This window comes from Salmo salar, chromosome 24 (genome assembly GCF_965601325.2).
Source record: "Salmo salar chromosome 24, fSalSal1, whole genome shotgun sequence".
Taxonomy (NCBI): Eukaryota; Metazoa; Chordata; class Actinopteri; order Salmoniformes; family Salmonidae; genus Salmo; species Salmo salar.
In genome coordinates, this window is record NC_138314.1 from 27,321,748 (window position 1) to 27,335,920 (window position 14,173).

Here is a 14,173-nt window from a genome sequence, read left to right on the forward strand (position 1 = left end):
TGCACATTTGTGGCCTGCTGGAGGTCATTTTGCAGGGCTCTGGCAGTGCTTCTCCTGCTCCTCCTTGCACAAAGGCGGAGGTAGCGATCCTGCTGCTGGGTTGTTGCCCTCCTACGGCCTCCTCCACATCTCCTGATATACTGGCCTGTCTCCTGGTAGCGCCTCCATGCTCTGGACACTACGCTGACAGACACAGCAAACCTTCTTGCCACAGCTCGCATTGATGTGCCATCCTGGATGAGCTGCACTACCTGAGCCACTTGTGTGGGTTGTAGACTCCGTCTCATGCTACCACTAGAGTGAAAGCACTGCCAGCATTCAAAAGTGACCAAAACATCAGCCAGGAAGCATAGGAACTGAGAAATGGTCTGTGGTCCCCACCTGCAGAACCACTCCTTTATTGGGGGTGTCTTGCTAATTGCCTATAATTTCCACCTGTTGTCTATTCCATTTGCACAACAGCATGTGAAATTTATTGTCAATCAGTGTTGCTTCCTAAGTGGACAGTTTGATTTCACAGAAGTGTGATTGACTAGGAGTTACATTGTGTTGTTTAAGTGTTTTGAGCAGTGTACATTAAACGGAAATGTGTCTTCCACATTTAACCCAACCCCTCTGAATCAGAGAGGTACGAAGCAAAACTGTTGAAACCGTGCTTCTAGACCAGAACCCTGGCCCTTTGGTCTAGACCCAGTGCACAGTATAGATGGTATGGCACTGATGGACTAGTCACAAAAATGGTCTCACTTCATAGTCAACATGAGCAATTAGTGGCTACAGCAAGAGCTACAACACATAACCAAAAGTATGTGGACACCTGCTCGTCGAACATCTCATTCCAAAATCATGGGCATTAATATGGAGTTTGCTGCTATAACCGCCTCCACTCTTCTGGGAAGGCTTTCCACTAGATGTTGGAACATTGCTGCGGGGACTTGCTTCCATTCAGCCTCAAGAGCATTAGTGAGGTCAGGCACTGATATTGGGCGATTAGGCCTGGCTTACAGTCGGCATTCTAACACGGAACCCAAACTGGCTGCGTGCGTGCGCCATCGTGCGCCAATGGTGCATAAATGTATTTTGTCCCCCCACACCAAACGTGATCATGACACGCAGGTTAAAATATCAAAACAAACTCTGAATCAATTATATTAATTTGGGGACAGGTCGAAAGCATTAAATATTTATGGCAATTTAGCTGGTTAGCTTGCACTTGCTAACTAATTTGTCCTATTTAGCTAGCTTGCTGTTGCTAGCTAATTTGCCCTGGGATATAAACGTTAAGTAGTTATTTTACCTGAAATGCACAAGGTCCTCTACTCTGCCAATTAATCCACACATAAAACGGTCAACCGAATCGTTTCTAGTCATCTCTCCTCCTTCTAGGCTTTTTCTTCTCTTGACTTTATATTGCAATTGGCAACTTTCATAAATTAGGTGCATTACCGCCACTGACCTCGTTCGTCTTTCAGTCACCCACGTGGGTATAACCAATGAGGAGATGGCACGTGGGTAACTGCTTCTATAAACCAATGAGGAGATGGGAGAGGCAGGACTTGCTGCGCGATCTGCGTCAGAAATAGAACTGATTTCTATTTTTATCCCTTGGCAACGCAGATGCTCGTTGGCGCGTGCGAGCAGTGTGGGTGCAATAATTGAATAACATAGATTTCTAAATTAATTTTGTAACGCTTGCACACGCGACGCGAGCGGTGTGGTCAGCCTGTAATTTATCCCAAAGGTGTTTGATGGGGTTGAGGTCAGGGCTCTGTGCAGGCCAGTCAAGTTCTTCCACACCAATCTCGACAAACAATTTCTGTATGGAGCTTACTTTGTGCACGTGGGCATTGTCATGCTGAAACAGAAAAGGGCCTTCCCCAAACTGTTGCCACAAAGTTCTAAGCACAGAATAGTCTAGAATGTAATTGTATGCTGTAGCGTTAAGATTTCCCTTCACTGGAACTAAGGTGCCTAGCCAGAACCATGAAAAACAGCCCCAGACCATTAGGCCTCCCCCACCAAACTTTACAGTTGGCACTATGCATTCGGCAGGTAGCGTTCTCCTGCTGTCCGCCAAACCCAGATTTGTCCATCAGACTGCCAGATGGTGAATCGTAATTCATCATTCCAGAGAACGCATTTCCACTTCTCCAATGGTGGCGTCTTTTACACCACTCCAGCCAACGCTTAGCATTGCGCATGGTGATCGTAGGCTTGTGTGCCGCTGATTGGCCATGGAAACCCATTTCATGAAGCTCCCGACGAACAGTTCTTGTGCTGACGTTGCTTCCAGAGGCAGTTTGGAACTCGGTAGTGAGTGTTGCAACCGAGGACAGACGATTTCTACACACCACCGCTTCAGCGCTCTGCCGTCCCGTTCTGTGAGCTTGTGTGGCCTACCACTTCACCGCTGAGCCATTGTTGCTCCTAGATGTTTCCACTTTACAATAACAGCACTTACAGTTGACAGGGGTAGCTCTAGCAGGGCAGAAATTTGACAAACTGACTTGGAAAGGTTTTATCCTATGACAGTGCCACATTGAAAGTCACTGAGCTCTTCAGTAAGGCCATTCTACTGCCAATGTGTGTCTATGGAGATTGCATGGCGGTGTGCTCGATTTTATACACCTGTCAGCAACGGGTGTGGCTGAAATAGCCGAATCCACTAATTTGAAGGGGTGTCCACATACTTTTGTATGCATAGTGTATCTAGTGATATCTGATTGTCCTTCTGTCCTTCTTGTCTCTTTTGTTTTTCAGGCTTCTATGGTGACCATCCCTTGGAAGTTGAACAGAATGATGTCATAGGTGAGTTTACTTGAATTTTAACATCATGATAGGACAAATACACATCTAACCACTATTATTAGTGATAAAGTCATTGATGTATTTCTATGTTCTTCCGTAAATTTTCAGTTGAAGATTTTAGTTTGGAGTTTATTGTGAGTGGTGATATTTATTCCACACATCATCTAATGTCAGGCTTGTAACGTTCACCCAGCAGCAATACATTTGGGATGGCAGCAAAATTGGCTCAATGACGCTCTCTAGTGGGCAGATAGAATAGTACATGTACTGGTCCTCAGTGTTGGGCAGGGGTGTCAAACTTGTTCCATGGAGGGCCAAGTGTATGCAGGGTTTTGTTTTTTTCTTTCAATTAAGACATAGACAACCAGGTGAGGGGAGTTCCTTACGAATTAGTGACCTTAATTAATCAGTCAAGTACAAGGGAGGAGTGAAAACCCGCAGACCCTCGGCCCTTCGTGGAATGAGTTTGACACGTGGTGTAAGGAGTTACCAAGCCAGGATGCCACTATTCCCCCAGTGTCTGAATAAACATTAATCAATGTCAATATTGTGTTAAATGTAACCAAAAGTTTAGGATACGTAGGTTTAACAAGACAACAGCACTGTACTAGACTTACAGTTGACATACACCTTAGCCAAATACGTTTAAACCCAGTTTTTCACAATTCCTGACATTTAATCCAAATAGAAATTCCCTGTCTTAGGTCAGTTAGGACCACTTTATTTTAAGAATGTGAAATGTCAGAATAATAGTAGAGAGAATGATTTATTTCAGCTTTTATTTCTTTCATCACATTCCCAGTGGGTCAGAAGTTTACATACACTCAATTAGTATTTGGTAGCATTGTCTTTAAATTGTTTAACTTAGATCAAACATTTTGGGTAGCCTTCCACAAGATTCCCACAATAAGTTGGGTGAATTTTGGCCCATTCCTCCTGACAGAGCTGGTGTAACTGAGTCAGGTTTGTAGGCCTCCTTGCTCGCACACACTTTTTCAGTTCTGCCCACAAATGTTCTATAGGATTGAGGTCAGGGCTTTGTGATGGCCACTCCAATACCTTGACTTTGTTGTCCTTAATCCATTTTGCCACAACTTTGGAAGTATGCTTGGTGTCATTGTCCATTTGGAAGACCCATTTAAGACCAAGCTTTAACTTCCTGACTGATGTCTTGAGATGTTGCTTCAATATATCCACATACTTTTCCTTCCTCATGATGCCATCTATATTGTGAAGTGCACCAGTCCCTCATGCAGCAAAGCACCCCCACAACATGATGCTACCACCCCTGTGCTTCACGTTGGGATGGTGTTCTTCGGCTTGCAAGCATCCCCCTTTTTTCTCCAAACATAACGATGGTCATTATGGCCAAACAGTTCTATTGTTGTTTCATCAGACCAGAGGACATTTCTCCAAAAAGTGTGATCTTTGTCCCCATGTGCAGTTGCAAATCGTAGTCTGGCTTTTTTATAGCGGTTTTGGAGCAGTGGCTTCTTCCTTGCTGAGCAGCCTTTCGGGTTATGTCGATATAGGACTCGTTTTACTGTGGATATAGATACTTTTTAACCTGTTTCCTCCAGCATCTTCACAAGGTCCTTTGCTGTTGTTTTGGGATTGATTTGCACTTTTCACACCAAAGTACGTTCATCTCTAGGAGACAGAACGCGTCTCCTTCCTGAGCGGTATGACGGCTGCGTGGTTCCATGGTGTTTATACTTGCGTACGATTATATGTACAGATGAATGTGGTGCCTTCAGGCATTTGGAAATTGCTCCCAAGGATGAACCAGACTTTCTGAGGTCTTGGCTGATTTCTTTTCATTTTCCCATGATATCAAGAAAATAAGCACTGAGTTTGAAGGTAGGCCTTGAAATACATCCACAGATACACCTCCAATTGACTCAAATTATGTCAATTAGCCTATCAGAAGCTTCTAAAGCCATGACATAATTTTCTGGAATTTTCCAAGCTGTTTAAAGGCACAGGCAACTTACTGTATGTAACTTCTGACCCACTGGAATTGTGATACAGTGAATTATAAGTGAAATAATCTGTCTGTAAACTATTGTTGGAAAAATGACTTGTGTCATGCACAAAGTAGATGTCCTAACCGACTTGCAAAAATGATAGTTTGTTAACAAGACATTTGTGGAGTGGTTGAAAAATGAGTTTTAATGACTCCAACCTAAGTGTATGCAAACTTCTGACTTCAACTGTAACATTTACGTGGATTTACAAAAAATTATGTCAATAGGAAAAATAAAAATAACAACTCACAGCAATCCTTTAACTGGACCACAAAAAATATTAAATACTTAGGATGGTTAATAAGTGACAACAAACAACAAATATATAAAGATGATTCTATTACTTAACAATATTAAAGCACATCTAATTCAATTGAATGATCTTCCCATAAATCTTACCTCTTTAGAATAGCATGGGTGCTAAAGTTTTGTATTTATTTTTGGTAATACCAATTACCCCACTGAAGATATCCTTTAAAAAAGTATACTCGGTCATAACAGACTTTATATGGACAAATAAAATTCATAAAATAAAAAGGAGAGTTTTACATCTTTCTAAGTCTTGCTACCCAAGGATTTTAATTGCGACATATAGTTAAATGCACTAAAGAGTGTCACGGGCTGGCTCGAGGAACCACAGGAGAGGTAGAGTCAGGCGCAGGAGACAGAGAGTTCGTGACCACACTTCTTTATTTGAAGCAACTGTTTGTGGTCGACAAGGTATAGGGGCGCAGCCCTTAAAGATTCTGCGGTGGTGTACACAAATAAAATAAACCACTGGCAGAAGGAAACCTCAGTACACGTTCTTTTCGCACAAAAAAACCCGGACAAGCAACACAATCACGTACAACCACATACATCCTACGCTAACCTAAATAACCCCCCCTTACTAATGACTAACCCAAAACAGGTGCGTGCCTACCTAGACCTAACCAAACGAAAGTGAAACAAAAAGGGATCGATGGTAGCTAGTAGGCCGGCGACGACGACCGCCGAGCTCCGCCCGGCCGAGGAGGGGCGCCACCATCCGTCACTGTCGTGACAGTACTCCCCCCCTGACGCGCGGCTCCCGCAGCGCGCCGACGCCGGCCTCGAGGACGCCCCGGAGGGCGAGGCGCAGGGCGATCCGGATGGAGGCTGTGGAACTCCCGGATGAGCGCTGGGTCCAGTATGTCCTCCACCGGTACCCAGCACCTCTCCTCCGGGCCGTACCCCTCCCAGTCCACGAGGTACTGCAGGCCCCTCGCCCGGCGTCTGGAGTCCAAGATGGACCGGACTGTGTACGCCGGGGGCCCCCCGATGTCCAGGGGGGGTGGAGGGACCTCCCGTACCTCATTTTCCTGCAGCGGACCAGCTACCACCGGCCTGAGGAGAGACACATGAAACGAGGGGTTAATACGATAATAAGAAGGAAGTTGTAATCTGTAACACACCTCGTTTATTCTCCTCAGGACTTTAAATGGCCCCACAAACCGCGGACCCAGCTTCCGGCAGGGCAGGCGGAGGGGCAGGTTCCGGGTCGAGAGCCAGACTCTCTCCCCTGGGGTGAACACGGGGGCCTCGCTGCGGTGCCGGTCAGCGCTCGCTTTTTGTCGCTCCCTGGCTCGTTCCAGGGATTCCTGCACAGCGTTCCAGGTCTCCCTTGAGCGCTGAACCCATTCCTCCACCGCAGGGGCCTCCGTCTGGCTCTGATGCCATGGCCCCAGGACCGGCTGATAACCCAACACACATTGGAATGGTGACATGTTGGTGGAGGAGTGGCGCAAAGAGTTCTGAGCCATTTCGGCCCATGGCACGAACCTTGCCCACTCCCCTGGCCGGTCCTGGCAGTAGGACCGCAGGAACCTGCCCACCTCCTGGTTTACCCTTTCCACCTGCCCATTACTTTCGGGGTGAAACCCCGAGGTCAGACTGACCGAAACCCCCAGTCGCTCCATAAACGCCCGCCACACTCGGGACGTGAACTGGGGGCCTCGATCTGAGACGATATCCTCAGGCACCCCGTAGTGCCGGAAGACGTGGGTGAATAAGGCTTCCGCGGTCTGCAGGGCCGTAGGAAGACCGGGTAACGGAAGCAGACGGCAAGACTTAGAAAACCGGTTCACAACGACCAGGATCGTAGTGTTGCCCTGAGACGGCGGGAGATCGGTCAAGAAATCCACCGCCAGGTGGGACCATGGTCGTTGTGGAACCGGGAGGGGTTGTAATCTCCCTCTAGGCAGGTGCCTGGGAGCCTTACTCTGAGCGCACACCGAACAGGAGGAGACATAGTGCCTCACGTCCCTCACCAAGGTGGGCCACCAGTATCTCCCACTAACACCACGCACTGTCCGCTCAACCCCTGGGTGACCCGAGGAGGGAAGCGTGTGAGCCCACCGAATCAGCCGATCGCGAACACCGAGCGGAACGTACTTACGACCCACTGGACACTGCGGAGGAGTAGGCTCCGTCCGTAACGCCCGCTTGATGTCCGCGTCCACCTCCCAGACCACCGGTGCCACCAGGCAGGAGGCTGGAAGTATGGGCGTGGGATCGGTGGACCGTTCCTCGGCGTCATGGAGACGAGACAGTGCGTCGGCCTTAGTGTTCCGGGAACCTGGGATATATGAGATGTTAAACCGAAATCTCGTAAAGAACATCGCCCACCTGGCTTGACGCGGGTTCAGTCTCCTCGCCGCCCGGATGTACTCCAGATTGCGGTGGTCAGTCCAGATGAGAAAAGGGTGACGCGCCCCCTCAAGCCAATGTCTCCACACCTTCAGGGCTCTGACCACAGCCAACAGCTCCCTGTCCCCCACATCATAGTTACGCTCCGCCGGACTCAACTTCCTAGAGAAGAAGGTGCAGGGGCGGAGCTTGGGGGGGGCGCCCGAGCGCTGGGACAGCACGGCTCCTACCCCAACCTCGGACGCGTCCACCTCCACTGTGAAGGGCAAAGAGGCGTCCGGGTGCGCCAGCACCGGAGCGTCGGTGAACAAAACCTTCAGACGACTAAAGGCCCTGTCCGCCTCCGCGGACCACTGCAACCGCACCGGGCCCCCCTTCAACAGTGAGGTAATGGGAGCCGCCACCTGCCCAAAGCCCCGGATAAACCTCCGGTAGTAATTGGCAAATCCCAAAAACCGCTGCACCTCCTTCACCGTGGTGGGAGTCGGCCAATTACGCACGGCTGAGACGCGGTCACATTCCATCACTACCCCTGATGAGGAAATGCGATACCCCAAGAAAGAGACGGCTGGTTTGGAAAACTCACATTTCTCAGCCTTGACGTATAGGTCATGCTCCACCAGTCGCCCAAGCACTTTACGCACCAGAGACACATGCTCGGCGCGTGTAGCGGAGTAGACCAGAATGTCATCGATGTATACCACTACACCCTGACCGAGCAGGTCCCGGAGAATCTCGTCCACAAAGGATTGAAAGACTGCGGGAGCATTCTTTAACCCATACGGCATGACGAGGTACTCATAATGGCCAGATGTGGTACTAAATGCAGTTTTCCACTTGTCCCCTCCTCGGATACGCACCAGATTATATGCGCTCCTGAGATCCAATTTCGTGAAGAAGCGCACCCCGTGAAATGACTCCATCGCCGAAGCGATGAGAGGTAGTGGGTAACTGAAACCCACTGTGATGGCATTTAGACCTCTATAGTCAATGTACGGGCGCAGACCTCCCTCCTTCTTCTTCACGAAAAAGAAGCTCGAGGAGACGGGTGAGTGAGATGGCCGAATGTATCCCTGCCTCAAGGACTCAGTGACGTATGTCTCCATAGCCTCTGTTTCCTCCTGAGACAGGGGATAAACGTGACTACGAGGAAGGGCAGCGCCCACCTGGAGGTTTATCGCACAGTCTCCTCGTCGATGAGGTGGTAATTGGGTCGCCTTCGTTTTACTGAAGGCGATAGCCAAATCGGCATACTCTGAGGGAATGTGCACGGTGGAGACTTGGTCTGGACTCTCCACCGTAGTCGCACCGATGGAAACTCCTATGCACCTGCCCGAGCACTCATTTGACCACCCCTTAAGAGCCCTCTGTCCCCATGAAATCTTAGGGTTGTGAGTGGCTAGCCAGGGAATCCCTAGAACCACTGGAAACGCTGGGGAATCGATGAGGAAAAGACTAATCCGCTCCTCATGACCCCCCCGCATTACCATGACCAGAGGCACAGCCCTGACCCTAGTGGTCGACTGTCTAGGGCGTGCACGGGGAAGGGTTGGTCCAACTGGACCAGGGGAATCCCTAACTTAGCCGCGACCCCACGGTCCATAAAACTCCCTGCTGCGCCTGAATCGACTAGCGCCTTAAACCGGGAGTGAGGGGAGAAACCAGGAAAAGACACTGACACATACATGTGACGGACAGGGGGGTCTGGGTGAGGCTGGTGCTGACTCACCTGAGGTGTCAAAGGAGCGCTCTGCCTGCCTTCTGGACTCCTAGGGGAGTCTCCCCAGCACCGGTCCACAGTGTGCCCTCTGCGACCACATGAGGTGCAGGAGCGACCTCCCCCTCCAGTCTTCCTGGCTGCTGCCCCCCCTATCTCCATAGGCGTGGGAGCAGGAGGGCTGGAGGGTGGAATGAGCAGGGCCCGGGTCGGACGTCCGCGGGCGGCCAGCAGATTGTCCAGTCGGATGGACAGATCCACCAGTTGGTCCAGTGTGTGGGTCGTGTTCTGACAGGCTAATTCCCGGCGGACGTCCTCCCTCAAACTACAACGGTAGTGATCTATAAGGGCCCTCTCATTCCACCCTGCTCCCGCGGCCAGGGTCCGGAACTTGAGAGCGAAATCCTGCGCGCTCCTCGTCTCCTGCCTCAGGTGAAACAGCCGCTCACCCGCCGCTCTCCCCTCCGGGGGATGATTGAATACTGCCCGAAAGCGGCGGGTGAACTCTGGGTAGTTGTCCCTGGCTGAGTCCGGACTGTCCCACACGGCGTTTGCCCATTCCAGGGCCTTACCCGTGAGACAGGAGACGAGGACGCTGACGCTCTCCTCCCCCGAGGGAGAGGGACGAACGGTCGCCAGGTATAACTCCAACTGGAGTAAGAAGCCCTTACACCCAGCGGCCGTTCCATCGTACTCCCTGGGGGGAGCGAGTTTCACCCCACTGGTACTGGGTGCTGTGGGTGCTGGTGGGGGCGCAGGCTGTTGGCCTGCCGCGTTCAGGGGGCCGAGAGCGCGTCGGTCCCAGCTCTCCAGACTCGCCAACACCTGATCCATGGCGTTCCCCAGCCGGTGGAGCAGGGTGGAGTGTTGGTCTACGGTTTCCTCCATGGACATGGCTGGCGCTGAAGCTCCTGCTGACTCCATTAAGTTGTGGTACGTGATTTCTGTCACGGGCTGGCTCGAGGAACCACAGGAGAGGTAGAGTCAGGCGCAGGAGACAGAGAGTTCGTGACCACACTTCTTTATTTGAAGCAACTGTTTGTGGTCGACAAGGTATAGGGGCGCAGCCCTTAAAGATTCTGCGGTGGTGTACACAAATAAAATAAACCACTGGCAGAAGGAAAACTCAGTACACGTTCTTTTCGCACAAAAAAACCCCGGACAAGCAACACAATCACGTACAACCACATACATCCTACGCTAACCTAAATAACCCCCCCTTACTAATGACTAACCCAAAACAGGTGCGTGCCTACCTAGACCTAACCAAACGAAAGTGAAACAAAAAGGGATCGATGGTAGCTAGTAGGCCGGCGACGACGACCGCCGAGCTCCGAGGAGGGGCGCCACCATCCGTCACTGTCGTGACAAAGAGGAACATTTGGTACATATTGAAGATGCGCATGCTCATCCCCAGAATCTTTTTAAGTGTCTATTTTCAAAGGATAAAGCTAAGAACATTAACAACTTTATAGTTAAGAACACTATAACAATGTGGAAGAAAACATTTTCAAAAAAGAACCAATATCACTCCCTAAAAACACAACCTTATGGAATAATCCTTGGATAGCTTTTCAGAATTCACTGATAAATTGGTCCACATGGAAAACTAAAGGCGTATAAACTCTAAATGACTTAGTGACAGGAAGTACATTTATTTCCATGAGAGAATTACAAATTAATTTTGGACTGACCAATGCAACTTAAAAGTTACATATCACAACATTTAGATTTGACATCTTTTGGACATCAGAGCAACCTTTAGGGAATGTTATTTGAGTCAGAAAAGGATGTTCATATGATAGGATACAGTTTTCAAAGACTTACAGAGAGCCTATCCAACTGGCAATCTCTTAGAAAAAAATATAAACTATTGAAGGCCACCCCTCATAGCCAGGTTCCTCTCTAGGTTTCTTCCTAGGTTTTCGCCTTTCTAGGGAGTTTTTCCTAGCCACCGTGCTTCTACACCTGCATTGCTTGCTGTTTGGAGTTTTAGGCTGGGTTTCTGTACAGCACTTTGAGATAGCAGCTGATGTAAGAAGGGCTTTATAAATACATTTGTTTTGAAATTTGATTTGATTTGATTGGAAACCAAGACTTAAAAAGAACTGATGTTGGCACAAGATGGAGGGAAAGTTGGAGCATAACTAACGAAATTACAGTTAACGAAAAAGTACGCTTAATCCAGTATAAAAGAATGTATAGAATTTATTATACAAGAGACAAAATTAATAAATTCTACAGCACAAATGCAGAATTTCATAAGTGAAAAACGAATAATCACTCAATAATCTATGCTTTCTGGTAATGCTATAGTCTGGAAGTTGTGGGCGGAGCTAGAAAGTTTGCTGTCAGAAGTATTACAATGTAAACATACTATTAATCCATCTGTCTGCATATTTCAAGACATGGCATATGGGGGTGTAGTGACATACCAAAATGGGCTGAACAATTCTCTTCTCATCTTGAAAAAACATATTCTAAAAACTTGGAAATCAATCCGCCATCATTAACACAATGGAAAAATATAATTATTTATTATTTCAATATTGAAATGGCATGGGTGGCCGAGAAAAACAAATTGATACAATTTAAGGCCAAGTGGCAAACAATAGGAATGGGGGTGTGAGCATGTGGGTCTGGGCAGATGAGATGTAGTCATTGTTTGTGTGCATCTGTACGTTTTTGTTCCTATGTATAAGTTTGTATATGGAGTAAAAAATATAAAAAATAGAATGAAGAAAAATATGTTTATATGAAACGAAAAAAACATGCATAAAAATTTGAAAAAAGCTTTATGGTTCATATGGCCTTTTTTACTAGTGCAAATATCTCAGTTTGCCGGCATCCCAGTTCCCCCTGAAATGTAAAATGTCTGCCTATGTCCAGCTCTCCATCATTCCAAGTTCAGGAGAAAATAATTGATACAGGTTTTGCTGTTCCTCTTGCCTTTCCCATACTGGCATAATAAGCATGTCTTCAATGTAGCATGTGACTCCTTCCATCTCCACCAGGGGGACATGTTCAACTGAAAATAGAACAGAAGCTGGCCCACAACATGGTCTCTGTTTGTGTACAGCCTCTGTCTCACAGATACAGCAAGATATGGGATGGAATTGAATATTTGCAGAGAATAGTCTCAATGTGTCCATTGAACAGATAAATGTTACACACATACACTTACACACATACAGTAAATTAAACACCTGCCCAGTTTTGTAAGGGATATAGTCAGGCATTTCTCAGTTCCCCCTAAGACTGTGTTTGTGTGTTTGTTGGCTACTGTGGTACCATGTGGTTGCAGGCCCTCTCTCCTCTCACCGTGGGGCAACAGGCTGGTGGAAGGGGCATGGGGCAGGGGTGGGGGGTTTGTCCAATGTTAAGGTCCAGGTTCAGGTGAAGTTCATTTGAGATGCTCCCTTCACTTCGTCCTGGCTGTGGAGCCAGGTGGCACCATCCAGAGGTCAGAAGTTAAACTCAGTTCAGAAACTTCTGACCTCGCCGTGACTCCATGCTGACCTGATTGTTGCAGCTCTCCTCTGGACTGCACTTTCTCAGCAGCCTCTGTGTCCTGGCCTCTATAAACCTGTGGGAGTCAGTAATAAGTGGAAGGAACCTTGGGGGAACTATTAAACCAGTGCACAGAGAAAGACTGGCATTGTTGCCCCCTATGGGAGGAGGCATGGATTTATGAGGCAAAACCTGATTGGATTGTAAACTTGAGGAGGCAGGATCAGAGAGTACCCATGGACAACACTACTCTCCCTTGGCCTATTCAAGTCCCAGGATGCCTCGTGCATGGAGTGGGCAGGGGTAATGTGGGGGTCAAGGGGCTGTAGAGGGTGGAGGGGGGGGGGGGGGGGGTGCTGAAGCAGGGCTCCCTGAGCTTGTAAATGCTGTGACAGGGATGGGAATCCAGAGACCCCCATTCAGGGACCAAAACACAGGTCAGAGGGCAAATAGTTGAGTTGGTAACAGCTGTTTTCAACACTATGCAATAGATGAAGTCCTAATCTTGCCACCACTCAGTCCCCTAAAACAGCAGAGAATTAGAATCTGTGATCTCTCTATTTCCTTGTAAAAGCTGCCGTCATCATCTGTGTACCTGCAATTGTTGGTGTCAAGCTTTCTTGTAGATAATTATTGTATATGTGGGATTGTGTAGTCATATTGCCTCAATTTGTTAGGGCAGATAAAGTATGGTTAATGACGTTTTATTGAAAAGGTGGAAAAGTGGTTGTTCCTTTCTGATGGGAAAGTGTTTACAACCATGAGCTTGTCTATGGGTGGGTACCTCACGTGTCACTCAAAGCAGCAGTGATGGCTCCACCCCCTGGTCACCTCTACTCTGACCTGCCTCTGTCCAAGGGTCTAAACCACCACCCCCCTCGCCCTCTGTACTCGGCCCAATGGACACAGTTGACCAATCACTGCTGATTCAGCCATTTCGGAGATGATCATGTGCTTAGAGTTTCTCCCTCTGTCCTATGGTCAATCATTACCAGGTGTCCATTCATTACAGTGAAATTGGGCCAGGAGAACATTGTTTAACTTTGCCCTGAAAGGGTGCAACTGATTTGTCAGTTGGTCGCATTGATCATTACACTATCACTCATTGTAGCTACTTCAATACAGCTTAGAGATGAATGATCAGATAGGTATTTCATTTGGCAATATCCATGATAAGGATGAAATACATGGTAGAATTTATTTTATAGCTGTAGAAGCAGAATATTAAACTGTGCTATGTAGGATCAGTAGTGGCTTTAAGTAGTTGTCCTCCCTGAAGACGAGGAAAGATTATGAAAGATCCCTGAATCTCACAGGGACAGATGTTCTTAGCTTTAAGACTGCGAGACAGCGTCCCTGAGGATTTAGGTGCCATCCTGACAGTGCATTTAAGTAAGACCTACCTATTTATGTCTCCACTTAATCTGAGCTGCCTGTTCTGTCA

At 48.0% G+C, this 14,173-nt stretch overlaps 1 protein-coding gene across 1 annotated transcript in view; it reads left to right on the top strand.

Moving 5' to 3' along the window:
• nr6a1a (nuclear receptor subfamily 6, group A, member 1a) overlaps positions 1–14,173 on the top strand; it is a 140,519-nt gene that overhangs the window by 20,942 nt on the left and 105,404 nt on the right. The window contains exon 2 of the mRNA XM_014171647.3: positions 2,761–2,808. Coding sequence (XP_014027122.1) covers positions 2,761–2,808 — 48 coding nt within the window. The remainder of the gene's footprint in view (positions 1–2,760; positions 2,809–14,173) is intronic.